At 46.9% G+C, this 27391-nt stretch overlaps 1 protein-coding gene across 1 annotated transcript in view; it reads right to left on the minus strand.

Moving 5' to 3' along the window:
* Positions 1–3168: 3168 nt before the first annotated feature.
* Positions 3169–27391, minus strand: part of Pitpna (phosphatidylinositol transfer protein alpha) — a 35102-nt gene continuing 10879 nt past the window's right edge. Inside the window, exons 4-12 of the mRNA XM_052194790.1 lie at positions 23181–23272; positions 18529–18536; positions 17486–17560; positions 14686–14769; positions 10427–10504; positions 10183–10293; positions 9390–9512; positions 4522–4586; positions 3169–3781 (exon numbers count right to left, since the gene is read on the minus strand). Coding sequence (XP_052050750.1) covers positions 4542–4586; positions 9390–9512; positions 10183–10293; positions 10427–10504; positions 14686–14769; positions 17486–17560; positions 18529–18536; positions 23181–23272 — 616 coding nt within the window. The 3' untranslated portion in view covers positions 3169–3781; positions 4522–4541. The remainder of the gene's footprint in view (positions 3782–4521; positions 4587–9389; positions 9513–10182; positions 10294–10426; positions 10505–14685; positions 14770–17485; positions 17561–18528; positions 18537–23180; positions 23273–27391) is intronic.

Raw genomic sequence — 27391 nt, forward strand, 5'->3', positions numbered from 1 at the left:
CCACTATTTTGTATGTTCTGGAACCAGGTGTAGTGATGTATTTCCAAAAACCGCTGAGACTATATGATTACCCCAAGTCTGAGTCCAGTTTGGGCTACCTTAAAGTTACAGGACATTAGAACTGTGCTGTGATTCCTTCCCAAAGTTGAGGGCGAGGGGACAACCTCTGCTACCAAGTCTAAACCACCAGAGCTTTACCCCAGGATGGAAGACAAGAATTACTCAAAGTTGTCCTTTGACTTCTACTTATAGACATAAACACAGTAATAAAGGAAAAGGGCTGGAGAGGGCTCAGGTTAAGAGCACTTACAGACTGCTGGCATCCGGTTTGGTTCCCATCACCCACATGGTGGCTCATGACCATTCTAATTCTAGTTGCAAGGGATCCAAGGCCTTTCTCTGTGTACTAAGCATGACAGTGGTGCACATTCATCTTGCCCACTTGCAGTGGAATTAACCTGGTCTAGTATTCTCTTTAGGTCAAGTTGGCCTCAAACACAAAAAGATCCACCTGCCTTCCAAGTGCTGGGATTAAAACCCCGTGGCACCATGTCTTTTAACAAGATTTTTAATTGTGTGCATGCACGAGTAAGCATGTGCACCAGAGTGCAGGCGTCAGTGGAGATGTGAAGCATCAGATTCCCCTGGAACTGAAATTATAGGCAGTTGTAAATTGTGATGTAGGCGCTAGGAATTGAACTCAGATCCTCCAAAAGAACAGCACATAACTGCTGAGTCATCTCTCCAGCCCCCACAGTGTAATTTTTTCTTCTTTATTTCTAAAGCCCAGGCAGGCTTTCCTTGATGCCTTGGGTTTTTTCATTCTTTCTACCCAACCTTGTCACCATGTGACTGCTCAAAAGGGAGAGTTCTTCCAGGCAGGTGCTAAGATTTACAGCTGCTGTTTTTCTCTTGAAACTAATAAAACATTTTAAGTTCACGACTTAAAAAAAAATTAAGAATAATAAATAGCCAGCCTAGTCTACAGAGTGAGTTCCAGGACAGTCAGGGCTACACAGAGAAACCCTGTCTTGAAAAAAAGACAAAAAATACCATACCCCGGCCAGAATCCATACTGTAGGTGACTTTTTGGACAAGGAATACTTTATTTACATAAAATGTCAGAAACACCACTGTGTCTTTTTCATAATCCTCTCCTGTAAATAAGTTGGGGAGACATCAGTAGGAGCTTTAAGGACATCTAAGTTGAAAAATGGACATAGGAACATCACCAATAAGCTAGACTCCAAAAGACTCTGTCTAGGATTTTATTAGACTGCTTTTCCCCCCAATATACCTGTATTGGAAGATTGAGACAAAAAGGCACAAACTCACATTAAATAAACAGGAAAACCTAATCAGTTCTATAAAGTGTAGTCTGTAAAAGAAGTAGCACTAAGAACCAACCCAAGCAAGTCAGAGGTCCCAGGAGGGACAGTGAAGGGAGACCGTGGAAGGATACACACATGCCCACAACAGGGACCCTGACCTGCCCCTCCCCAGCATCTCTCCACACGGCTGGAGCCCAGCAGGCCCTGCGCAGAGACACTGCTGCCCTGCTGGGAATGAAGCAGACCCTGGGAACGGAATGGAAGTAGCCAGTCTGAAGAGCATGACACACTCAGAGATCACCACCAGACGGGAGCCTATCATCACCAGCCCTCTGAGTACTATCAATTTTGGGGGTGGGTAGAGGAAGAGGATACTTAAAAGCCAACACTTGCCCAGTAGTGATACCAGCCATGGGGATGAACAGACGGGACATCCCTCGTGTGTGTGTGTGTGTGTGTGTGTGTGTGTGTGTGTGTGTGTGTGTGCAGGAGTCCTAAGTCCAGGCTGGTCTCAGGAAACTCTAGCTCGGATCATTAGGATGCTTTCAGATGTGGGCAACAGCAGGGGCACAGGGCAGGTGAGAGCAGGCTGGGACTGAGGCCAAAGTGACTGATATGTATGGATCTCATAAGTTCGGAAGGAGACAAGCATCTTTTGACCCTCACACCACGGAAACTATCTGCGTAGAGTATCAACTTCTCTCACCATAACTCACATCTGGACTTAAACCTAGTTAATGAAGAAGGAAAATCTTTAAGCACAAATATGCTTTGGCAGGCAATACAGAGCTTACATGAGAACATTTATGTTTTTCCCCATTAGGAATGCCTCTTCTCCAACTTTCCCAGGCTACCGGCAGCTGATATGCCAAGATGCCCCAAGTGCATTCCTAAAGACTCCACAGGTGAGGAGACTAACACAGAAGAAGGTTTCTGTAACAGGACACCTCCTGGTCTCAAAAGAACCTCAAGGAAGGTCAGAGCTAACCATGCAGAGGGCCTCAAATCTGTCCACCCTTATCCAGGAGAACCACAGGGAAGCATCTAGTCAGGATGTCACAGGTGCAGGCCCTGAGACACTGCCTTATTGCACTTAGAAATGAGTAAGGCAAACACTGACAAGAACGAGGAGAACAATCCATTCTACTTCTCACTCCCCCAGTAGAGATCTGGTCTCTCTAACAAACCCCTGGCTCTCATGGGCTTGGATCACTACACACTGGGCTGGCAGACTGAACAAGGCTTGGAAATGTCAGGAGACAGCTGTATCCCACTCTCCCACCAGAAAGGCATACTCAGTTTCTGCCAATCTAGGAAAACTAGGAAGTGCTCTGCAGCTGCACTCCCCTGGAGTGTGGGCTTCCCCCGCCCACTGTGGTAAGGGTCCTAGGCTACAGTCACTGCTTGCTTTTGATTGTCCAGGACAGAACTCAGTATGGGGCAGGATCAGCTGAGTTCTTGATCTGCAAATTCCTGTCCAGTGATTGGAAACAGGAAGGTGCATGTTTTGCTAGGGATAAAAGCTTTTTACATGCTTGTTTTGTGCAGCATGAACAGACCAGGATTCTTGCATCCTAACCAGCCTCAAAGAGGACAGGGGTCTAAGAAAGCACAGAGAGGATTATTGCTGAGTGGCAGCACCAGCCCAAGAGGGAAGGGGAGCACGGACATACAGCGCTCCTGGGGGTCTGATGGGTGTCTACAGGCCACGCTGGACAGTTCTCCAGCTGGGCAGTGGTGGGTTCTTGAAGGTGCTGCAAGGAGATCCAGACAGGGTGGGCAGCAGGAGGGCTGAGAAGCCAGGTTTTCTAAGAATATTAACCAGAGATGCAATGACTCGAGTAGGGGTTATTTATTATTTGCTAAATTTTCTGAGACTGGCTGGGCCTTGGGTGCCTTCTTGGTGCTTCAAGCACGCGAACAAGAGGTTACTAGGAGCAGAGGTCAGGGTTCTGAAGCCACATTCCTATTGTGAGGAGCTGGGGGTAGGTGTTTCTGTATTTTTTAACTCCTCCTCTCTCCCCAAGTGAATATTCAACATTGCCAAAGATCTGCCCAGGAAGCAAAATAGCTCAGTTTATCCCAAGGCTGAAATAAGTGAGCTTAAATAATCACATCACAAAAGGCAGCTCATTTGAAAGACTGAGAACATCACTTGGAAATAAAGGGGGAGGGCATACAGAAATGGGTCAGAGCACAATGGAGAGAGGATGAGCTGTAAATACAGCAGCGTACACCATATATCTTAGAGGATCAGGCTCCCGCACACACAGGCTTTATAATACCAGACGGTCTATTTGTTCACAATGTTAAAGGGCATCTAGAAATAGCTATAGTAAGGGATTGAAAGTTGCCTGAAGAATGAGCACAGAAAGGCTGTGTCCGAAGATGGCCTGCCACTCAGGAGGGTGGAGCTGCTGGGCCTTCCTGTTGACCACTGTCTTGCAAAACTAGAAAAGAAATAGAGATTATTAAGGAAGCAACAAGGGAAAACAGAAGCACACAGTAAATCATGACAAGTGGAGAAATCCCAGGAGGAAGGGTGCCAACTGGTGGGGGCCTTGGAGAGAAGGTACTAGGGTTCTGGCACTGGCTACAAAACTGGCATCTGCTTAATCCCCCCCCTTCCAGCTCCCAGAAGCTGCTTAAGAGCCCGGGTTGGGCTCTGGCTAGCACGCACACAGCCCTAGGTTTGAGCCAGCACTGGAGGAAAAAGAACCATGGGGAAGCCAGAGAACGAAAAGGCCCTAGGTGTTCCTAGCCTCCTGGTGCCAGAGGGTGCTCTGTGAGTAAATAACTTCCTCCCAGCGTAACTGGGGTCAGAGTCACGTGTCTCATTCTGTGCTGCAGAATGAGTCTTCAAGGAAACAGGTGTACTGTACACTGTACACGAGCATACACTGAAGGAGAGACAGCTTTGGGATAGAACCTAAGGACAGGCTTTGGGGAAGAATGACAGGTAAAACAAGGGTCACCTCAACTTAGCCCTATGACCTGGGTAAAAAGCTTCCAGCCCCTGAAATAAGCAATAGCCATAATTCCTTTCTGTGGAAACCTAGGAGTCTCCTCATTAGCACAGCAGTGCCCATCATTCCTAGAGTGCAGGATGAGGAATGATGTAGGTTTTCTCATTCCCCAAGGAGCCGCTGGCCTTGAGGACCCGGGCCCAGTGAGGACGATTGGTACGTACAGTGCAGAAAGGGGGTAGCGCTAGTCATCTGCTGTCATTCCTTTCACGGGGTCCTTTTGTCTCATCTGGAACAGAAAAGGCATAAGAAAATTGAAAGCTTTTGTTGCTGATGGAACTCCACCATGAATGCACCTGTCTTCTTGATCCTGCCAACAGGGCAGAATATCTCTATGTGTGCACCAAGCAAAAATAACAAGCTTGAATAAATAATATCCCAGAGCTTACCATTTATAATCTCTCGCAGGTCCTACCATCCTCTACAACTTCCAATTCTAAGTCTGGGCCTATTTTCTCTCTCCTTTTATTTATTTATTTACTTACTTAAGTTTTAACTTCTACTTCATCTATTTATTTATTTATTTATTTTCGAAGCTCAAGGAAATTTTATTGGAGTTTAAGAGAAAAGCACAGCCTGGGTGAACTGAAGATCCGGGCCTACCAGGTGGAGGTGGAGAGAAAAATCATGCCTTTTAAGTTAGGCACACCAGCCGGGCAGCGGCGGCGGCGGTGGTGGTGGTGGTGGTGGTGGTGGTGGTGGTGGTGGTGGTGGTGGTGGTGGCGGTGGCGGCAGCACACGCCTGCAATCCCAGCACTCTGGGAGGCAGAGACAGGCGGATTTCTGAGTTCGAGGCCAGCCTGGTCTACAGAGTGAGTTCCAGGACAGCCAGGGCTATACAGAGAAACCCTGTCTCGAAAAAACCAAAAATCCAAAAATCCAAAAAAAAAAAAAAAAGTTAGGCACAACAAACAGACTGCTTGTTTTATTATTTTTAGAATTATTATTTTATATGTATGAGTGTTTTGCTTGCTTGTATGTATATACACCATGTGTGTACCTAGTGACCACAGAGGCCAGAGGAAATGTTGTTACAGATGGTCCTGAGCTGTTGTGTGGGTGATGGGAATCGAACCTGAGTCCTATATAAGATCAGCAAGCACCCCAATCCCTTGAGCTATCTCTGTGGTCCCTGAACTGCTTATTAAGTCAAGAGTGGAAGTGGGCTAGTGGTCTGAGGAATCAGCCCCCTGAGCCTGTACTTTGTGTGGAGGGTTGGGGAATGGAGCTCGTGTGTGCCACAGTACACATGTCGAGGTCAGGAGTCAACTTTGAGGAGTGGGTTTTCTCTTTTCATTTCTATTTGGATTCTAGAGATCGATCTCAGTCACCAGCCCCCATCTCTCCGTTTCTATTTCTGGCTTAGCAGTTAAGAGTACTTGTTGCTCTTGGCAAAGGGCCGAGGCTCAACTCCCAATACCACACAGCAGCTGTATGCTTGTGGTGCACATACAGGCATGCAGGCAAAACTCTGATAGACATAAAATAATAAGTCAATCTAAAAAAAAAAAAACCTTTAAAAAAAAAGAAGTAACTTCTAATCAAAGAATGTGGACACTTCCCTTCCTGTCAAGGGACAAGAAGTCCTACTGAAATAATTCACTGTTTCATTGTTTTAAGCTTATAGTAAAATGTCCTAAGAATGCTCATTTCCTGTCTCTTGAGGCCTATATGATATGAAGGGGTTTGTTTTTGTTCTGCTTTCAGGCTGTCACTGTGTAACTCTGGCAGATCTAGAACTCCCTATGTAAGAGCACTCACGGTGCATGCCTAAAACCCTCACACCATAAGGAATCTGAAGCCGGAGACCCTGCCCTGCTGGGGGGAGGAGGCTCTCACAACTGGAGACTGGGACATTTCAAACTTTGATGGTTCTCATGACCCTGTCTCCCAGATCAGGGTCTTACTATTATTTCCCTTCACTTTCCCAAATATCAGGGTTACCGGCATGTCTGTTTGACACTACAAGTCCTGAGAAATTATACTGTACTTAAAAACAAAGCTACGACTATGTTTTAATACACTGGCGAGTATTCCAGATGGTTTGCTTGGGACAGATCTGTTAGGTCAGAGGAAATTAAGATGAGAGGTTGCTTCTGTGGATGTTATGGGAAACTAAATGTGTGTGCACATGTGTGCGTCTGTGTCATGGCTCAGAGTTAGATCAGAGGATACCTCGTGAGTCAGTTCCTCCAGGGAGATCCCAAGGATGGAACTTGGGCACCAGGCTAGCAGCAGGTGCCTCTGCTTACTGAGCCACTTCATGCGCCTAAAAGGTCAGAGTGTAAACTCTCTTTTGTCTGTCCTAGCAACTGAGCTCAGTACAGAATGGCTTCTCCTATTGGCCCAACCCTCGAAACACAAATCCACCATAACTCAAAACTGAACTCCAGATGTAGTGTCTGTTAGATAATTCATTAAAACAGAGAAACTTGTGTCACCTCTGGGTAAGTAATCCAGACTTCAAAACCTAAACTAAACTCTAACAGAGAGCTAGCAGTCAGGAAGTCTTCCACTTTCAGAGGCAAGAAATAACCCTAACCTGAGTCCACGCCCAGGGAGATCAGCTACCAGCAGCCTCCAGGGCAGGGTCATGAGCAGGGTCAGGCAACCTCCAGCTAACCAGGAAGGACAGGTGGGAGAGAGGCCAGACCCATAAAGGCAAAGAAAATACCAAATACTTCAGAGTCTTCTTCCTCTTCTTCTTCTTCCTGTTTCTCTCCCTCCCCCGCCCCTCTCTTTTTGAGACAGGGTCTCTCTGTATAGCCCTGGCTGCCTTAGACCTCACTCTGTAGATCAGATTGTCCTTGAACTCAGATCAGCCTGCCACTGCCTCCCAAGTGCTGGGATTAAAGGTATGAGCCACCACCACCCGGCTGATACTACAGAATCTTAGAAAAAGAAAATAAATCTTTCAAGCTGGGGATGTAGCTCAGTTGGAAGAGCTTTAGCTCTACCTAAAGAATCATGAGTTCTCTCTGCCCAGGGTGCACACAGCCCTGGGCTTGATCCTCAGCAGCGCAGAGAGGGAGCAGAATGGTGCATGCTGTAATTCATGCACTCAGGAGGTAAAGGCTGGAGGACTGAAAACTCAAGGTGACCCTTGGCTACATAAAGAGTTTGAGATTAGACTGGACTACAGAGGCTGTCTTTTTTAAAAACAATAAAAACTAAAAAAATTTAAAGCTTTGTATGTATGGTATTAAAAAACTTAGTCTTGTGCCTGCTAGACACTTAAGTGCTTGACCACCGAGCCCAGCCCAGCGACTATATTTAGACAAGAGAGACAAACAAGCCAGGGCTGGAATTAGCACATGAAGGCCTGAGCGGTGCTAGAGGTTCCAAATGGCTTGTGTCTGCTTCTCTCTCGCCCATTACAAGTTAGTTTTAAAATTCTAATCCAAAGAGGTCCCTCGGATCATGCCTCCCCGGCGGGCAGCGGCAGCGAGCGTCCATGCCACCGCACATCGCTTCACACACTGGAGGGTCGTCTCGAGCGGGAGTGGGCACACGTTAAAAGCAAAGCCCTGACTCTAAAGACCATGAGGAAGACAGAGCCCTAAGACCGTTTGGAGACTTCTCCTCAGAACTACAGCCTGCTTTATTTATTTATCTACTTATTTATTTTATTTATTGAAGGTGTGCTTAAACCAAGAACCTTCCTTGCCCATGCTCCAGAGAGCAGACAAAGAACCGTAACGCTTCCAGGAAGCCCGATTACTCTATGCTGGCCACTGCAGGGCAGAGAGTGCCTCAGAGTCCCTGTCAACCCTGACTACAGTCCTGCTGCTCCATCTGCTAACTTTTCCAGGGAGCAGGGGAGGGTCAGGACTAGTACGACTGAAGATTCAAGCCTCTCTCTCATGCAGACAGAATTAGCGGTGTGACTTAGGTGTACAACTTCCTGAGGGTCCTGCCTAAAGAAGTGGGCTGTGTGCTCCAAATCCCGCCACTTAGTTATAGGTGGCTGAATGGATAACCAACACATCCGCCTTCAGCAGGAACTAACTTGCGCACCACTGACGAGTGAGTCAGCCTGGGAAGAATGTCATCCCAGAAGGTAGGAACAGTTCCCTGGAGGCCCTAGAAGGAAGAAAGGCTCTGGGCCCAGGTCCTGCCCTAGCCTAGCACAGAAGTGGACATCCGTGTGGTGTGCACCACGGTACTTGAGGCAGGCCCTTAGCCAAGGTACGAGAGAGCCCTGCTGGAAAGCACGTCGTCTGCTGGATGGTCAGGCTCTAAAAAGATACAGATTCCTGCCACAGGACGGCAGAAGGACCCCAGGGGCAGAGTGACACAGCTGGTCCTCAGCCGGAAGCACTGGGCTCTTACACTGCCTCACCTGCCTCAGCTGAAAGTGCCTCTCACACTGTGAGACAGCACTCGAACAAGGGCAAAGAGGGCAAAGAGGGCGCCTGGTGGTTTGCACTGAGCACCCCCCCAAGACTGTTTATTCCTTAAATAAACAAGAGTACTGGGTCTTCAGGCTCCCAGAGGAGACTGCTCTCCTGCTGGGATTAATGCCAAGCCCACAACCGAAATCAACCAAAACAACAAACCAAAAATACAAAACCAAAAAAACTTCTCACCTGAAAAAAAAAAAAGAAGAAGAAGAAGAAGCTAGGGACAATCACACAGAGCCACGGACTTCTGTACGTGCTGTGGCTGTCCTCCCTAGGTGACCGGTGGTACTGGTAGATCAGCTGAACCTACCTGGCCCCACGGTCACCTCAAGTTCCATAGCCTAGCACCACCCCCCACCCACTGAGGAGTCACTGTGGCGGGTGCATTACTCACTTGGCATCAGGTACAGAATACCATATTTGTTCTGTGCCTGTGCCAAGGACTCAGTCACACTGTATTCCTGAGCACAGACTGTTCTCCTTATAGTCCCCATACTGCCTGGCAGTAACCTTATCCACAATAGAGCTGGGCTTGTTCTTAGAACAACAGCTAATGGTGCCTTTAGATGTGTCCAAGTCCCAGTCTTCTTGACAGCCACACACCATGAGTCCCCTGGCATCCGGCTCACCTCATCCAGCTGTCTCTTCGTCTCTTCTTCCATCCTCCGAATGTCATCCATGGTCAGATCAACCCATTTATCGAGCCAACAGAACAGCTGCCTGTGAAAGTTTGTAAACAGACGCTTCTCTTGCTATAAGGAGGAGGGAAGCAAGTCAGAGGGTGGAGAGGGAAAGCCCCTCTGCACCCCTCCACAGGATCGCAGGTTACTGGGTGGAGGGAAGAGCGCTGCCTGGCTGCCTTATCTGGATCAGACCCAGGTCAGTGACCTTTGCCTTCCTGTTTCTGGCAGGGAAGTGTTCCAATAAGGAGGGCCAGCCATCCACCTTACAGGTGAACCCTTTATCCCCAATACGACCAAGCCAGGCTGCTCATGGGATCCGGCCAAGCCCAAGCCCTAAAACTGCCACATTTTCTACAGTCTCTGGTGCCTAATGCCTGATTATGACCAGCCAGCAGCTATGAAATGTGGCCTAAAAGTGTGATTCTAACACACGTGAGAGCTGTCCACCTGGCTTGCAGCGCCTCTTGCCTTCTGGCTTGGAAAGGGAAACTTGTTTTCTGTGTAGTTTACACACAGCAAAGCCTTTCCTGTTTGTCTTCTTTCATCGGTTTCTTTCCTAGTCACATGTGCTGCCCGTAGAGGGACAGCATCAACATGTAGAACAGTATGTGCATGGGAGGGGCAAGCAAAGTGAACCCAGGACTCCAATGCTGGCAGCCGAGGAACAGGTCAGTTACTGGGTCCAACTAGTCTCAGAACACAGACACATGGGAAGAAAGGCCTCATCCTGCAAACTTACCTTATGTATAAAGTTTTCCACTTTGTTCTGCAAGCCCCACCACTTGAATTTGACAGTAACCAGTTTGTATGCACACATATATGGGCAGTCTTTCTGATTGACAAGTTCTTGCTGCAGTAGAAAAATACCCAGAAGCAGGTAAAAGAAAAATCTTAGGCAGTCTGAACCCCACTCACACCCTCCTCCAAGGAGAGGCCCACCCACAATATGTCTGGCCCCCTGGTGGTAAGGGTGTGAATTGTACCTTCCAATTCGGGCCCAATGGTCCTCGTCCTGTTTTGATAGATTTAAATTTTGCTGGGTCTTCCTCTGCCTTGTAATCCTGAAAACAGAGGGAATGGGGTTGGAAGAGAGAATGAGGGGAGAGGAAAGGGCGGTGAGGAGGAGGACATGGCAGTTTTCATGAGAGGGCATTTCATGCTGGTTCTTTCTGGTTTCAGGTTTGTATGCAGCCCTGGCTAGCCTGCACCAGCTCCCTGTGTAGACGAAGCCACACATGCCCAACTACAGTAGTTCCTGGAGTTGCTGGTGTGGAGTGTGTGAAAATGTTACAGACAAGATAAACAACTGTCTGCTGGATAGTTTCTTGTTCTGTTTTGTTTTCCAACACATACAGGTGTATGTAAACCTGGCCATTCTGGAACTCACTCTGTAGACCAGGCTGGCCTCAAACTCAGAGGTCTGCCTGCCTCTACCTCTTGTGTGCTGGGATTAAAGGTGAGCACCACCACCACCTTGGCTGTGCTAAATAGTTTCACGTTAACTTGACACAAGCTGAATCATCGGAGAGGCGAGAATCTCAATTAAGAAAATGTTTCCAAGTTTGTAGAGATGGCTCAGCGGTTGAGAGCACTGACTACTCTTCCAAAGGTCCCAAGTTCAATTCCCAGCAACCACATGGTGGCTTACAATCTGATGCCTGAAGAAATGAAAATGTCTCCATAAGACTGGTCTGTAGATAAGGGCATTTTCTTAGTGATCGTTGGAGAGGGCCCAGACCATTGTGGGTGGTACTATCCCTAGACTGGTGGTCCTGGGTTCTCTAAGAAAGCGGGCTGAGCAAGCCAAACAACACCCTCCTGTACAGCCTCTGTATCCTTCCTGCTTCCATGCCCTGCTCTGCCTCCTTTGATGATGAACTGTGATGTGGAAACATAAACAGAATAAACCCTTTCCTCTGCTTTGGTCATGGGATTTCATCACAGCAAAAGTAACCCCAAGACAAGTTGTGCCAGGATAGCGGAGTATTGCTGAGAGAGGCCTGACCATGTGTTTTGGAGAGGGACTAGAAGGCCCGCTGAATGTCGAGATCTTAGTGGACTGCTCTGCAAGAGCTTGGAGGATAAGAACGTTGAGGGCAGCCAGGCGGTGGTGGCGCACGCCTGTAATCCCAGCACTCTGGGAGGCAGAGGCAGGCGGATTTCTGAGTTCGAGGCCAGCCTGGTCTACAGAGTGAGTTCCAGGACAGCCAGGACTACACAGAGAAACCCTGTCTCGAAAATGCCAAATTCCAAAAGAAAAAAAAAAAAGAATGTTGAGGGCAAGACATAAAAGAGAAACTACTTGGTTTGTAAGTTTCAGAGGGAAGTTTAAAGACTCTATTGGACCATTTGTTATTTTTAATTAAGATGATATGAGAATGTCAGCTGGGGCTTAAGAATCAGCTGTGATTAACAAAAGACCAGACCCATTAAAGTGAACTTTGCTTTACTGGAATAATTATGTTGGGAGGCTGTAGCTGAGGAATCAGCATTGATTAAGAAAAGACCAGTATCACTAAGATGAAATCTTCTGAGAAGTGTTTCATAAGCGTCAGTACACAGAAGCTATGTTCCCAGTGTGGAAACAGTCATTCCTTGCACTGACAATCAAACCTGGTAGTGTAAGAATCACCCAGGTGATAATGGCTTTGAAGACATGATGGGGAGAGCAGCTGAGGCTAGGCACTAAGAGGCCAGGACAGGCTGGCTATTGGTGAAGGTTCAGCCTCAGTAGCAGTCCTATGCAAAGAACTGATGGCATCATTCCGAAAGCCCAGGCCTGGCACCATGAAGAGAGCCTGGGAGAGGCTACTGGTCAGAGTGCAGCCCAGTTGCAGCAGAGACCCCAGCAATTTGGAGATGCCAGTATCATGGGATGACCACTAAGGAACAGCAGCAGCACTGGAGTGGAATCAACCAGAGCCTAAGAGTACAAGCTGTGTAGGCTGCAGAGCTGGAGAAGAGGCCCAAGTCCTTTGGAGGAGTCCAGATCGTGAGTGGATCCGTCCAGATCGTGAGTGGATCCCAGACATTGGACACTGCGTTACTAATGCAGTTGGGAGCATGGTTTTGCTTTGATCTTATGGTAACTGTACACTGGTTCTTCAATTTTGAAAAAAGTATTTTATTAATTTTGAGTTTTACAGAAGTGCACAGTTGAGAGATTTCAACTTTAAAAAGAGATTTTTTGGGGCTGGAGAGATGGCTCAGCGGTTAAGAGCACTGACTGCTCTCCTGAAGGTCCTGAGTTCAAATCCCAGCAACCACATGGTGGCTCACAACCATCTGTAATGAGATCTGATGCCCTCTTCTGGTGCATCTAAAGACAGCTACAGTGTACTCAAATAAATAAATTAAAAAAAAAAAAAGAGAGATTTTTGATTTTTAAAGAGACTGAACTTTTTTCTGCGGGCGGGGGGAGGGCTGAACTTTTAATGTGTTTAAATTTGTATACTGTGGAACTTTAAAGTTATTTATGTTTTTAATGTGAAATCTTGGGGATGAAAAAAGGTTGTAGCTTAATGGTAAAGTGTGAATTACTAGTGCTGGACAGTTTTATTCTAGCTTGACACAAGCTAGAGTCATCTAAGAAGCGAGAACCTCAATTAAAAGAAAAGCCTCCATCTGGCTGGGCTGTAGGCAAGCCTGCAGGGCATTTTCTTAATTAGTGATTGATGGGGGAGGGCCCAGCCCACTGTGGGTGGGGCCATGCCTGGGCTAGTGGTCCTGGGTTCTATGAGAAAGCAGTCTGAGCCAGCCAGTAAGCCACACTCCTCCAAGGCCTCTGCTCCAGCTCCTGCCTCCAGGTTCCTGCCCTGTGTGAGTTCCTTCCTGGTTTCCTTCAGTGATGGACTATGATGTGGAAGTGTAAGTCACACAATCCCTTTCCTCCTTGTGTGATCATTGCCATAGTGATCCTAAAAAAACCTGTTAACACTTGCCTGGGGGAGGGGTCTGGGGGAGGTTTCTCAGCCAGACTTTGTTTGCAATTTTGTCAGTGTCAAAGTGTCAGCAGACTTTGAACCTGCCCCACCTAGCCTTCTAAGTACTGGGATCAGCACCAAGAGCCACCATATCTTGTGATCTTTCTTTTTAAACATTTCAGTAGCTGGGCGGAACCGACCATGTCTGTATTCCCAGCACCTGGGATGTGAGAACAGGAGGACCAGAAGCTGATGGGCTGCGATGACTACAGAGAGAATTCAGGGCAAGCCTGGACTACATGAGATAGTGTTTCAAGTAAATAAGCAAATAAGTAAATCTCCTCAGATGACATTAATACACAGCCAGAGCTAAGAACAACTGCTTATCATTCTTAAAATTTCCTAGCGTGGGAAAATTTCCTAGCTATCTATCTAGTTTAGATTTATTTTTTTTTTAAAGATTTATTTATTATTATAAATAAGTACACTGTCGCTGACTTCAGACACTCCAGAAGAGGGTGTCAGATCTCATTATGGATGGTCGTGAGCCACCATGTGGTTGCTGGGATTTGAACTCAGGACCTCTGGAAGAGCAGTCAGTACTCTTAACTGCTGAGCCATCTCTCCAGCCCTAGATTTATTTTTGTTGTTTTGTTTTTTCAAGACAGGGTTTCTCTGTTTCTTTCAAACTCAAGGTTGTTAGGCTGGTGGCATGTGCTTTAACCACTGAGCCCATCTTGCTAGCCAGAAATCTTGAAAAAAAAAAAGATCTAGAGATAGAGATATATGAGTTTTCCCTACATGCGTGTGCACCTAGGTCTTCTGCAAGAGCAGTAAGTGTGTTTAACCCTTTAGTCATCTCTTTAGCCCCACAGATCAGGGAACTCTTAACACTTTAGAAATAGCCATGTCAGGAAACTTAGTGAGACATGGTCTTAAAAAATAAAAATGTTAGCCAGGTGGTGGTGGCGCACTTGGGAGACAGAGGCAGGTGGATTTCTGAGTTCGAGGTCAGCCTGGTCTACAGAGTGAGTTCCAGGCCAGCCAGGGCTACACAGAGAAACCCTGTCTCAAAAAACACCACCACTACCAAAATGGGGGCAGGGGAGATGCTGGGCATGTAGTTCAAAGGCAGAGTGGGTCTCTAGCAAATAGGAGGCCCCAGGCTTAACCGCTAGTACCATAAAAACAGTCACAACAACAAGACAAGGAATACACACCAGAAAGGACTTCCTTTTGAGCCAAGCTGGGTCAGGCTCCCAGTCTCTTTAACATTTACAAGTCACTTCTGCACCCCACACCTTTTAAGGCGTTCCTACCTTGCTAAGCACTTGGCTTCGATCCGCAATGTCTATATATATAGCTTCCACATGTTTCCATGCCTCAGGCTCCAGTTTATGCACCTGCAAGAAAATGGAAGACCACTTGTTCTTGTTATGTGTGTGCAGTTCTACTAATGACAAGCGTCCTTTACCAGAAACAGACACTGGTGGGATAGCTCTACTAGTAAAGAATTGTACAATGGCTATGCATCCACAATCTGAAACTCCCTGAGCGGCCATGATACCACCCGGGGAAAATTCCACACCTGATCTCATATGACGGGTTACAGAGTAACACAGGCAGGATAAAAGTGCCATGTAAAATCCTTCAAGCTGTGTATAGAAAGTGCATAAAACATGAATGAATTTCTTTTATTTGTATCCCTTCCTCCATATATTTTGTGATTTGCATATATTCCTATGCAAACATTTCAAACCTAAAGTCTGAAATACTTCAAGCATTTCAGATAAGGACTACTTCACAGTTGAGGTACAGTCATTCAAAGGTGCTGGAGATTAGATAGCAATGGGATCTGTCCTTAGACTAAATACCCTGCAGCAGGCCCTGCCTAGTACCTGCCCCCTGGTGAGGACTAACCACCCAAGGACCTGCTAACCTTCTACACATTCAGTGTACAAAAGGCTGGCTCATCTCCCAAGCCTGACTCTGACTCCAGTAACAAGTACTATGGTCTATGTGCAGGGTTTCTTTTAATGTCAACAGTAACATATATACATGGGTTCATATCTTGCTCTTCTTCGGTTTATTTAATTTTTATTCATATGTATGCATGTGTCTGCAGTGTGGGTGTGTGGAAGCCATCAGGGGCTAGAAGAGGATGTTTGATCCCTTCAGTGGAGAGACAGGTGGTTGTAAGGCACCCAGCATGGGTACATGGAACTGAACTCAGGTCCTGTCGAAGAATGGAAAGGGCTCCTAACCACTGAGCAATCTCTCCTGCCCCATACCTTGTTTTATTTTTCTTCTCAGACAAGTTCTCGTTGTGACCCCTGGGATGCCTAGAACTCATCATGTAGACCAGGCTAGCCTCAAACAGTTCTGCCTGTCTCTACCTCCTGGGTCCTAGGTATTTGCCACCATGCCCAGCCATATCTTTCTTTTTAAATTTCTTTTTCAATTTTTTGGATGTATTCACCCCCAACCTCTTTAACCATCCTTCACACCCTACTTTGAGATTATTTCTTCTTCTTTCCTCATCTAGTTCAATTTGTACTACAAAGCTAATCCTGGGGGGTGGGACCTGCCCTAGTATATGGTCAACCTACCAGGGATTACATCTCTAAAGAAAACTACTCTCTGTAATAGCTATTCTCAGTTGTCAACTTGACTACATCTCGAATTAACTAAAACCCGAATGGCTGGGTACACACGTGTGGGATATTTCTTAAATTAAATCATTTGAAGTGGGAAGATCAGCCTTGAATGTGGGCCATACCTTATGGTGGCAGCCTACGTCACGAACTAAATGACCACTGGATTCTTGGACTTTGTATTGAGGACAGTCATTGTTGGACCAGCTGGATCGCTGCATTCTAACAAAGCCCTTCCCCCTCCCCTCTAGATTAATTTTCTTAGTTCTGTTCCTCTAGAGAACCCTGACTAATATGCTCTCCCTCTTTCAGTAGTAATCAAATGCCAATCACTCCTCAATTAGTGGAGGGATGTTTTTGCTTTTCAAGACATGACACCAGGCTGCCTTCAAATTCAGAGATCGGACTGCTTCTGCTGGAATTAAAGGCATGCACCATGGTGTCTGGCTGGAGCTTTCACAGGTCTTGTGCATACTATCAAAACTGCTGTGGGTTCTTGTGTGCACCTCTCTGCTGGGCAGGGGAACCTCGGATGTTACCAACCACGTTAGGCTCTTACAACCCTTCTGCCAACATCACTGAGCCTTAGGTGTGGGATGTGATATGAAGGTCCTATTCACGGCTGAGCACATCACAGTCTTATTCTCCATACAGGGACTAGTTGTGAGCCTGTGTTAATGGCAGCTGTGAAATAAGCTTCTCTGGAGAGGGCTGAGAGATGCTGGTCTGTGGGTGTAGCAGTAAGATGTAGGAGTCATTTCATATCCTGTCCATTGAGCAGAGTAAGAGGACTAGGTTGTCCCAGGGTCTGTGCAGCCATGGATCTAGTCCTTTTAATATCCTGCTTTTACACTGAACAGTGCATGAAGGATTGTTTTCATCAGTTCCCTCTTAGTTTTCTTGGTAACAGTGTCTCATTCTGTAGCCCCAGCTGTCCTGGAACTCACAATCTAGACCACACTGACCTCAAACTCAGAGATTCACTTGCCTGTCTTCAGTGTGGTATAATTAAAGGTGTGCATCACCACACCCAGCTCCCTCAGCTTTTTAATGGCTGCATGTATATTGGCATCCTACCGACTGGGTCTATGTTGTTGGGATTTGTCTAAATCACCTTGTATACGCTGTTTCACATGTGACAGTCTTGAGCATGCATAGGTACAGTTAAGGGACATGAGCATACTCTGAATTTGGAGAAGTACCTCAATTATGATGTTTTAAAGACATCATTCCTGGGTATCCAAAACTACATTTTAGACCAATCCCTGATCTATAAGAAAGCCTGCCAAAGAATCTTAGAGACATTTTGCAAATCGATGACAGAAAAGACTAGAGAAGCCTTTCTAGTCAGTCAGAGAAGAGAAGCACAGAGAGGACCCTATGCAGAAGGGCAGAGGCTACAGGTAGAGCCCGGAGAGATCTGCCAAAGGCCTGGAGCCCTGGGCTCTTGCGAGGTGATACTCACATTCTCCTGGGTGCCAAGGTCTGGCTTGTGCCAGGTTTCAATTTTAATCAGAAAGTCTTCTTTCATGTACTCATTCTGGAAGAGGAAAGCACAGCTCAGGGACGACAGGTCAGCCCTGGAGAGTGGCCACCCCCCGATACTGGGATCCCGCAGCCCTGTGAGACCACAGCTGCCCTGCCTGGTGGCCACAGTGCTAGGCCTGCTTCACGCAGACACTCACCCATAGTTTACAGAGGAAGAAAAGTGAAATGTAGATGACTTGGCCATTACCACAGAGCCATCTCATAGCTGGGCCAAACCCCACATTTGTCCGAGTTTAGAATTTAGTATTTAACCAGTTTTCCATATTATGGTATGGACAGGGTGCAACTGTAATCAACAGCCCACAAAGGCTCCTAGCTGAAGAATGGTGGTAAAGTCTTCGAGCTGGCCCCTTGCCCTGCAATGACTCTGTAGCTGAGGCTTCAGGCTAATTTTTTCTTCCTCCCTTGGTGCTTTTGAAAAATTATAACACCTGTTTAAAAATTTTAGTAAAAAGAGCTACATGAATGAGGAAGAGAGGCCATTGTTGCCTCAGCAGGATTAGTTCTGTGGCAGGGATAAGTACTTGGGGATTATACTAAAGAACAAGGGCTTGTGGGGCAAGGGGCTGCTTCCAGAATGTAAGCTTGCTGCCAACGGTCAGTGCTCACTGAGGTCAACAGACGGCCAAATGGGAGAGGGAGGTCACATTCAGGCTGGCTGAACTGAAACTTCTGTATAGCCCTGGGTAGGCATGGCCTGAGGAAACAAAGGGGAACCTCAATGCATCCTGTCCCCCTGAGACCCAGAGTCAGATCTTACCTGACAAAGCCACTAGCCATTAAAGCCAACACGTAAGATCCTCATTAGGACCGAACACAGGAGTCTCAACAGCCCAACACCACCCAGGGGACCAGAGAAGAGCCGGAATGGCTACTGCAGGTTCACTTTTCTCTCTCCTTCTCTGAGAAATCATCTGTAACTCCAATCTCCGTACTCCCACCCCGGCCAAAAATACTTACTGTAATAACTGCTCCAAGGCAAGGACATGGAAGAGAGAAAGGAAGAAGGTTAGTGGAGATAAACAGCCTGTGAATGAAGAGCAAAGACTTCCCACTCCCCAGGGCTTTCTCTGGAGGAAAGCCTCAGTGCACCAACTCCCCTTTCTCCAAGTTCACTCAGTCCTCAGGGACCAAGCCTGGGAGGTAATTAAAATGGCAGCCGTAGAGGCTTCTTAGGAGTCTGATTGAACAAGGGAAGGGATGGTCTCTTATCAGGTGAGGTCCTGCGGCCCAATCAATCTCCCTTGAAAGAACCACTGGGTGGGGAGGGGGCACCCCATCATGGGCACCCCGTCAGGGACACAGAGCAGGGTACTCTGAGTCAGGCTGTTTTTCTGATGGAGACAGTCTTCTTCACACTGTAACCAAACCTTGCATGCTCTACGCTGCTGCCACTGTAATGGGATCCCTCGGAAAGCACAGGTCAATTATTTATCAGAGAAAATGACTGCAGCTTCCATGTCACTGGGGAAGAGCCCAGCTCTCCTCCCGACAACAGCTCAGTTTATTCTGTACCCCACTCCCTGTGCTATCCCCATTTCTGATAATGCATGCTGCCATGTTTAGAGTATATGGAGGGCCAACAAATTCCATCACTCCAAAATCCAAATAAAACAACAATGAAAACCTAAAACTGACCCCACTCCTGCAATGGCAACGAGAAGCTGATGACACGAGTGCACAAGCAGGCCAGAGGCTGGCAGCCGCTTCCCCAAGCCCAGCCCAAGATACTGGGAGCAGCAGGTTGGGATTAAACAGGCAGCTCCCTTATTAGCACTTTGGGAATGTCATGTTGGCACAAGAGAAATGACCAGTAGGTAAAATACGCATCCAAAGACGCCAGCCTGGCAGACACCCTGTCACACTGTCACAGAGGCAGCAGCTTCAGGCTGTCTGGTGTTATGACCCTGGCCGTTAATTCTCCAGCCAGCCACCATATTGGGACCCCACGTGCTCTAAGACAATGTCTCCTAGTTTGGCCGCTATAGGACACGAGATCTGCTCCCTCCCCTGCGCTGATGTCTGCACCATCACACTATTATTCTAGTGTACCTTCAATCCCCATGGTGGGAGATTCCCGTGGAAACAAATGTCCCAATCGGTAAACAGGAGTATCTGGCTTGACCCATAATTTTGTATTTCACTATACCTCAGAGTTTGACATTTGAGGTTTTTACATGTTAGTATATGAGCCACTGAGAGACAGATCCACTGAATTCTGAAAACACTGGGTCTCTGAACCCATGAAGGTGAGGACATTGCCTGCTCTTGGCCTTTAGTGTTGACTCTGGTGACTAACTTCCCTTACATTTTCTCCAACCCCACATTCCCTTCCAAACTTCTCTGTATCCATAGCAACCACACGGGGCTTTCCTAACAAGGTTAACAATGTACTTTCTCTTAAGAGTTTTTGAGATGGGGTATTGCTTTGTACCCCAGGCTAGCCTTGAAGTTGTGACCCTCCTGCCTCAGCTTCCTCAATGCTAGGTTAAGCATTTACCACCATGCCCAGTCTCTTAGTATGGTATTTAAAAACCCTGCCTTTGTGGTACTGTCCCAGCTGAGGGTTAAGGTTTGAGGGAGGAGACAAGGAACCAGATATTTCTCCTCTTCCTGTTTTCATTTATCAGCCTGCTCTGTCAGCTTTAGGAGAGGAGAGAAAGTGAGAGAGCAGGAAAACTTCATAATGAACAGAGCTTACCAAATCTGTTTTGCTGCTCCCAGAATAAAGCAGGAGCCTCCCAAAGGCAGGGGTGGGAGACTTCACAGGCCTTATCCCTCTCCTCAACCTTACATGGACCTAGGCCACGCTGGAATGCGGCCAGCACTGCTGACCTCCAGGGCAGGTCAGCAAGAAGCCTTCCTCATCTGTTCTCTCTCATGTAAGAGAGGAGGTAAAGGATGGGCAGGCTGAGGATCCAGCCCTGGCCTCTGTGGGAGAGGATTCCACTCGGAATCCCACTCAAGTAGCCTTCCCTCCCCCACACACTGCCACCTCTCCTCTTTGTGGAGGACTTAGAAATTGTGTTTTTCTTTTGTCAAGAATCGATGTGAGAACTAACATTTACTGTGTAGAAGACACCATGCCACTGTAGCACATCCTCCCAAGACTTACCCAGCAGACAGTGGCATCCCTCAGCTGACACAAGTGCTGTACCCAGAAACCCATGCTAAGCTTGCCTCAAGCCGACTAAGGTTCTTACAGCTCGTGCTCAGCATGGCTCTTGGGCACAGAGGAGTACCACCTTTGTCCCTACACCAGACACACCCTGCCACACTCGCTGCCATTCTTCCTTCTTTATTTGCACTGCTAGAGAGCAAACCCAGAGCCTTGGAGCCTTGGGCTAGGTAAGCTTCTTACCACTCAACTACAGGGGAGGAATGGGCACAGGAGGGGTTGTGGTTAAGACAGGGTCTTTCTACACAGGCCAGGCTGGTCTTAAACTTAACAGAAATCCAGCTGGCTATTTCCCGGGTTCTAGGATTGCAGGAGTGTGCCACCACACCTGGCTCTTGCACACTGCTTTTCAAAATATGAAAACAAGCTCAGCATGGTGCTGCAGGCATGTTATTTCAGCACTTCCAAGGTACCAAGTCAGGAGGGTTAGGAGTTTAAGGCCAGTCCCAAGTTATAAGGCTAGCCTGAGCTACAGACACACACAGCAGGTAACAGCTTTCTGTCCAGTGTGTAGGGAGTAGTAAAATTTGCATTTTCAGTTACAGCAATAAACCCGTCTATAGCCTAGGTCCCATCATTGATTGTGTATCTCCTGATACAAGGTCCCTGAATAGAGCCATGGAAGACTGGAGAGAGCAATGACTTCGGTCATTACCAAAGTCCACAAGATAAGGGCACACTTGGGTCACATAAGGATCACATGCCTATCAAACACAATCTAGGGAATGATCAGAAAACATCCAGGGACTCAGTACAGGTGAGCAGAGACAGGCCTGTGCCAACAAATGAAGGCTAGCAGGAGGGACTAACACTGACCTCGGAGGTGGGTTCAGTGGCCATCTGGGGCTTCCTCGCCTCTGAATCAGGGCCAACACAGTCCTAAGAGATCTCTTCTAAAGCCAGGGGCCGTAGCTCTCACCTGGAGCCTCACACGACAGGGTTGCTACAAGTTTAAGGCCAACTGGGGCTGTTCAGGGAGTTCAGGCTGCAGGGCTACAGGCTGAGACCGTCCCGAGGAAGGTTGGAGAGAGAGGAGAGGGAGAGAGAAGGAGACAGGAGCCTGTTTCTAGATAGTCCCTCAGATCTCAGAATCTTGGATAGCTGAGTCCTGCTACTCAGAAGGAATCCCAGAATATGATGTAGAAGACGAGAGTACATCTACAGAGGCTTCAATCTGTTTTCCTCTCTGAAACTCCAGACTAAAGATGATTCAACCCTGATTATGGATGTCTGAAGAGTAACAACCCAACCGCAGCATCTGCCCATACACAGCAGACAAGCTACACACTTGGGGAAAATGGGTAGGTATTTTTCAGCCCTGTCAGTAAAGAATGGGCTCATTTCCTCTTTTCCTCCACAACTTTGGCAATTTTCTTCCTAACTCTCCTATGTCCAGGCCTGGCTCTTTTCCAGGCAGGAACATTACCCCACAGATACTCTCCCATGACCCCTCCTTCTCCAGAGTACCTGGGTATTAACTACTTTTTAAGCCAAACTTAAGCCAAACATAAATACATCACATTAAAATCGGAAATTTAAGTATCTAATAAGAGGATGGTTTTAAAAAGTGACCCAGGATAGTTACCCCACAGCACATCTGTGGATGTTCAAGTTCTTTATATAAAATAATATCTGTATATTGCCAATGCATATCCTCTTATATACTGTACATCTTAATTATAATACCTAACAGAATGTAAACCGTTATACTCTATTGTTCAGGTGTTTTTTTGTTCAGTTTTGAAGTTGAACTTTTATCTTTTTAAGACAAGGTTTCAGCAGGGCGTGGTGGCACACGCCTTTAATCGCAGCTCTTGGGAGGCTGAGGCAGGAGGATTTCTGAGTTCAAGGCCAGCCTGGTCTCCAGAGTGAGTTCTAGGACAGCCAGGGCTACACAGAGAAACCCTGTCTTGAAAAAAAAAAAATCTAAAATAGTTTTTAAAAAATAACAATTCCAGTCAGCAAGGAAAGCGAGTTACTAGTAATCAGCTACATGAGACTCTATCTAAAAAAATAGTAATCATCTAAAAATTGTGTCTGGAGATTTTATATGTATATGTTAACTATACACTCATACAACATCCACAAAAGGCTAAAAACCCCCTACAGTGTTAGTAGTGATTATCCAGAGATGAAAAAAATCATGAGTAATTATTTTCTCCTGTTTTTAATCTATTATCCAAAATATGTGCAATAAGCATTACTTTTGTAATCATTAAAAATAATCAAAATTGTCACAATAACCCCCAATCAGAGAAGCCATTCTGTTCTGCCTCTGGCTGACTGTCAGCACGGCTACACTGTTTGGGCAGCGCTGACGTGCCCTATGCCTGAAGGAGTCCCTCCTCCCTCCTCTGGCTTACTCTGAAGTTACGGTGGGCACTAAGCCCACTCCCCCGCCCCCTCACAGCCATTTGTGCCCACCTGCACTCACCGGTTCTGCAGTAAGGGTAGGCATTCCAGGCTTTCTCGTGTATATTCAGGGCGCCTTCTGGGGCCAGCATTCGAACAAACGTGGGTACTTTGCTGCAGTGAGAAAAGCTGATGAGTGAACAAAGGAGCAAGAGAAAGGAGAGAGGAGCAGCAGAGCGCTCTCCAGCCCACAGCTCCTGCTCTCCAGCCCACAAGTTGACAAGCAAGTTTCCATGAGATAAGCAGGCGACTGCCAGAGCCTGACACCTCAGCTTGACTGGCTACACATAGCATCAAAACCTGCCCGACACTCACCCTGAGCAAGACAGCTTTGAGACCCTGGGCTGCCAGCTGCCACTCCACATTCTCACTAGTCTGCCAGAGCCCAGGGGGCCCAAGGCAAGCAGCACAGCCGATACCCCACTGTGGGAGCATCATAGGTCTGCAGCCAGTGCAACCAGCTGACTGACTCAGAACGTGACTTCTGAGGGCCGGGCAGATGGCTCAGTCAGTAAAGTAGCTCTCCAAGTTTGGAGCCCCAGCAACCATATAAAAAGCTAGGTGTAGCAGTGTTGGTAACCCCAGGGTTTGGGGGTAGGAACCAAGACAGGATTTCTCAGGATCCGTGGCCAGCCAGTCTAACCACTTAGTTCAGTTAGAGACCCTGGCTCAAAACATAAATTGGGGCTGGGAGTGGCAGCACAGTCCCCTAATCCCAGTACTACCTGGGAGGCAGGCAGATCTCTATGAGTTTGAGGCCAACCTGGTCTACACAGAGTTCCAGACCAGCCAGGGCTACAACTTTTTCTCTTCTCTGTCAGAGTCTCACGTATCCATCCCCACACTGGCCTTAAGCTTCTGATCCGTCGGCCTCGACTTGCCAACGTTAGGATTACAGGCATATACCACTACACTCAGTTACGTGTGCCAGGGATCAAACCCAGGGCCTTGTACATGCCGGGCAAGCATTCTACCAACTAAGAGTTACATAGACAGTCCTTTAAATACATACAAAGTCTCATTCTGAAGCCCAAGCAGACAGGTTGGTCTTTGTCAACATGACACAAACCTAGACATATCTGGGAAAGAGGACACATATCTGGGAAAGAGCCACAGCCTGGCTCTGAAAGAGGACTCTTAATTAGCCAAATACCTCCATAAAACTGGCCCATAGAGCACTTTTCTTAATTGATAGTTGATGTGGGAGGGCCCAGCTCAAAGTAGGCGGTGCCACCCCAGGTCAGGCAGTCTTGGATGGTATAAGAAAGCAGCCATGGGAGACAGGCCAATAAACCTCGGCCTCACCTTCAGCCGCTTCCTCCTCGTACTCACTTGCCCGAACTCCTGCGAACTCCTGCCCTGATCACAGATTATAATCTCGAAGTGTGCCAGGCGGTGGTGGCGCACGCCTTTAATCCCAGCACTTGGGAGGCAGAGGCAGGTGGATTTCTGAATTCAAGGCCAGCCTGGTCTACAGAGTGAGTGAGTTCCAGGACAACCAGGGCTACACAGAGAAACCCTGTCTCGAAAAAACAAAACAAAAACTATTTCACTATGAAGTGAAATAAGCCCTTTCCTTTCCTCCTCAAAGTGCTTTTGGTTATAGTGTTTATTACAGAAAAACAACAAAACAAACCCTACCCTGCCTAGGCTACCCTTGAACTCAATATGTAGCCAAGGCTGGCCTCAAACTTAGATGTTTTTTTCTTAACCTTCAAAGTGCTGGACTTACAGGTGTGTACAATCACACCTGGATAACATTTTCTTCTACTCATTTTTCCACTGGTGTTAAAGATTTTTATTATTTTTCTGTGTGTGAGTATTTTGCCCACATGTACTTCTGTGCTCCACGAGTGCCTGCCCAGACCATAAGAGGGCTTCTGATCCCCTAGACCTGGAGTTACAGATGGCTGTGAGCCACCACGTGGGTGCGAGAAACCAAACCCAAGTCCTCTGCAAGAGCAGCCAGTGTTCTTAGCCAGAGCCATCTCCTTTGCCCTTTTTTCAGTTTTCATTTCATGTTACAGAACGATATGGATAGTATGTAGTTTCTGTAAGCACATAAATTCCTCTTTCTTAGTATGCCCATGTATGTATCCGTGTGTGTGTGTGTGTGTGTGTGTGTGTGTGTGTGTGTGTGTGTGTGTGTGATGAAAAGCACTGTGACCTGTGGGAGGCATCAGACCCTCCTTCCCAGAAAGGCGTCTGTCCTCATGAGAGCGGCCGCAGAGCACCACCAGGCCCACCGCCCCCTGCTCTGGAGTTCACAGTGGCAGCAACTCGGTGTCTGCACTTTCTTGCATGGATGAGGCAGGGAAGACCGCACTTCCTCATACACGGACTTTCTTTCTCTTTGCCACTCACTAGTTCGGTGAGCAGACACTGACTAGCTGCTCTCTGCCCCAGCCGTGCAGGCCTGCCACCATCCTTTCACTAGAGTAGCAACTACAGGAAACCCGGGATGTCAACATGTGAATCTGGTTCACTTCCATTCAGTGAGTAGGAATTAAAATGCAGATTCTTTCCTTTTCTTTTTTTTCTTTTTGGTTTTCGGGGACAAGATTTCTCTGTCCTGGTACTCATTCTATAGAGGTACTCACAGGTTAGCCTTGAACTCAGAAATCCACCTGCCTTTGCCTCCTTGAAGTGCTAGGATTAAAGGCATGCGCCACCTCCACCCATCAAGTGCTTTCTTTTTTTAAAAAAAAGTTGATTTGACTTTTAATTATGTGTATGCATACATGTCTGTACACATAGGTGCAGGTGTCCATGGTAGCCAGAAGACACTGACGTGTTTGGACCTGGGGTTATAGGTAGTTGTGAGCAACCTCATGTGGGTGCTAGGCACCGAACTCTGGTATTCTACAAAGGCAGCAGTTCTTGTAACTGCTGAGCTTTCTCTGCAGCCCACTGAGTCGTTTCTGACACAGTTTGGTTGACGTCCATTCAAGGTGGGAAATGCTTACTGCTGGTTTGAAGTCCCTGTGGGCCAGCTCATGGATCGCTGTAAAATAATTTTGACTTTGGATTCAGCAAATGTGTCTGTTTTATTATAAGTTCTAGTAACCAAAAGATTTCCAAAGCTTTTTGAAAATACTGGACAACAATATTCATTTATTAATTTTTAAAAAGGGGGTTGGCTAGAGAGGTGGCTCAGAAGAGAAACAGCTGCTTTTCCAGAAGACCCAAGTTTAGTTCCCTCCAAGGGCATATACACGCACATGCATGTGCAATCATATGCACACATACACACACACACAATTGCTATAACTTTTATACACACACACACACACACACACACACACACACACACATAATGTATACCTTTGATCAAACAAGAGGTTCTAAGATTTCTCTGGCATCTGATTCTACAAAATTTGAATTTAAATACTACCTGACCTAACAACTACACTTTTTACTACATTTACTACACTTATAGATGTAAGTATATCAAAAGATATGTTCTGCATCTGGAAATTAGTAGCAAATGTATCTCAAAAAAGGACTGCTCTGACAGTTTATAGCATGTGCACCATGCTACGAGCACATATGCTCTTTCTTCTTTTCTCTTTTTTTCTTTGTTGTTGTTTAATTGGTTGGTTTTCGAGAACAGATTTTCTATGTGGCCCTGGCTATTCTGAAACTCACTCTGTAGATCAGGTCAGCCTTGAACTCAGAGATCCACCTACCTCTGTCTCCTAAGTGCTGGGATCAAAGGCAAACCTTGTTATATTCTTAATTACCTTACTTGTTCATTAGGGTTTTTTTTTGTTTGTTTGTTTATTTTGTTGATAGCTGTGGGTTTTGTTTGTTTTTGAGACATTTTGTAGCTTAGACTGACCTGAAACTGGTTATATAGTCTGAACTGGCCTCAGCTTCCTAAGTGCTGATATTTTGGTCAAGTATCACCATACCCGGTCCTTATACATTGTTTTGAAAGAATAAGGCAGGAAGGCTGGGGAGGGAGCAAGGGCTGACCATAAGCCTAGCCTAAGTGAGGCCCCGAGCTGAATCCCTAGCAAACAACCCTGCAGGAAGTGCTGTGGAAGGCAGCCGTGAATGAGCTCTAACTACGGCGGAAGACCGGTATGGATAGTATGTATGTCAACACAAGAATAAAGGAAATGGGTGTGTGCTAGGACTCACGCCACACACTCCTATACTCAGGACAATGAGAGCTCCAACATGCCAAAGGACCAGGGCACAATAGGATAAGTGGAGCGACTTTATTTA

The sequence above is a fragment of the Apodemus sylvaticus genome, chromosome 10 (assembly GCF_947179515.1).
Source record: "Apodemus sylvaticus chromosome 10, mApoSyl1.1, whole genome shotgun sequence".
Lineage (NCBI taxonomy): Eukaryota > Metazoa > Chordata > Mammalia > Rodentia > Muridae > Apodemus > Apodemus sylvaticus.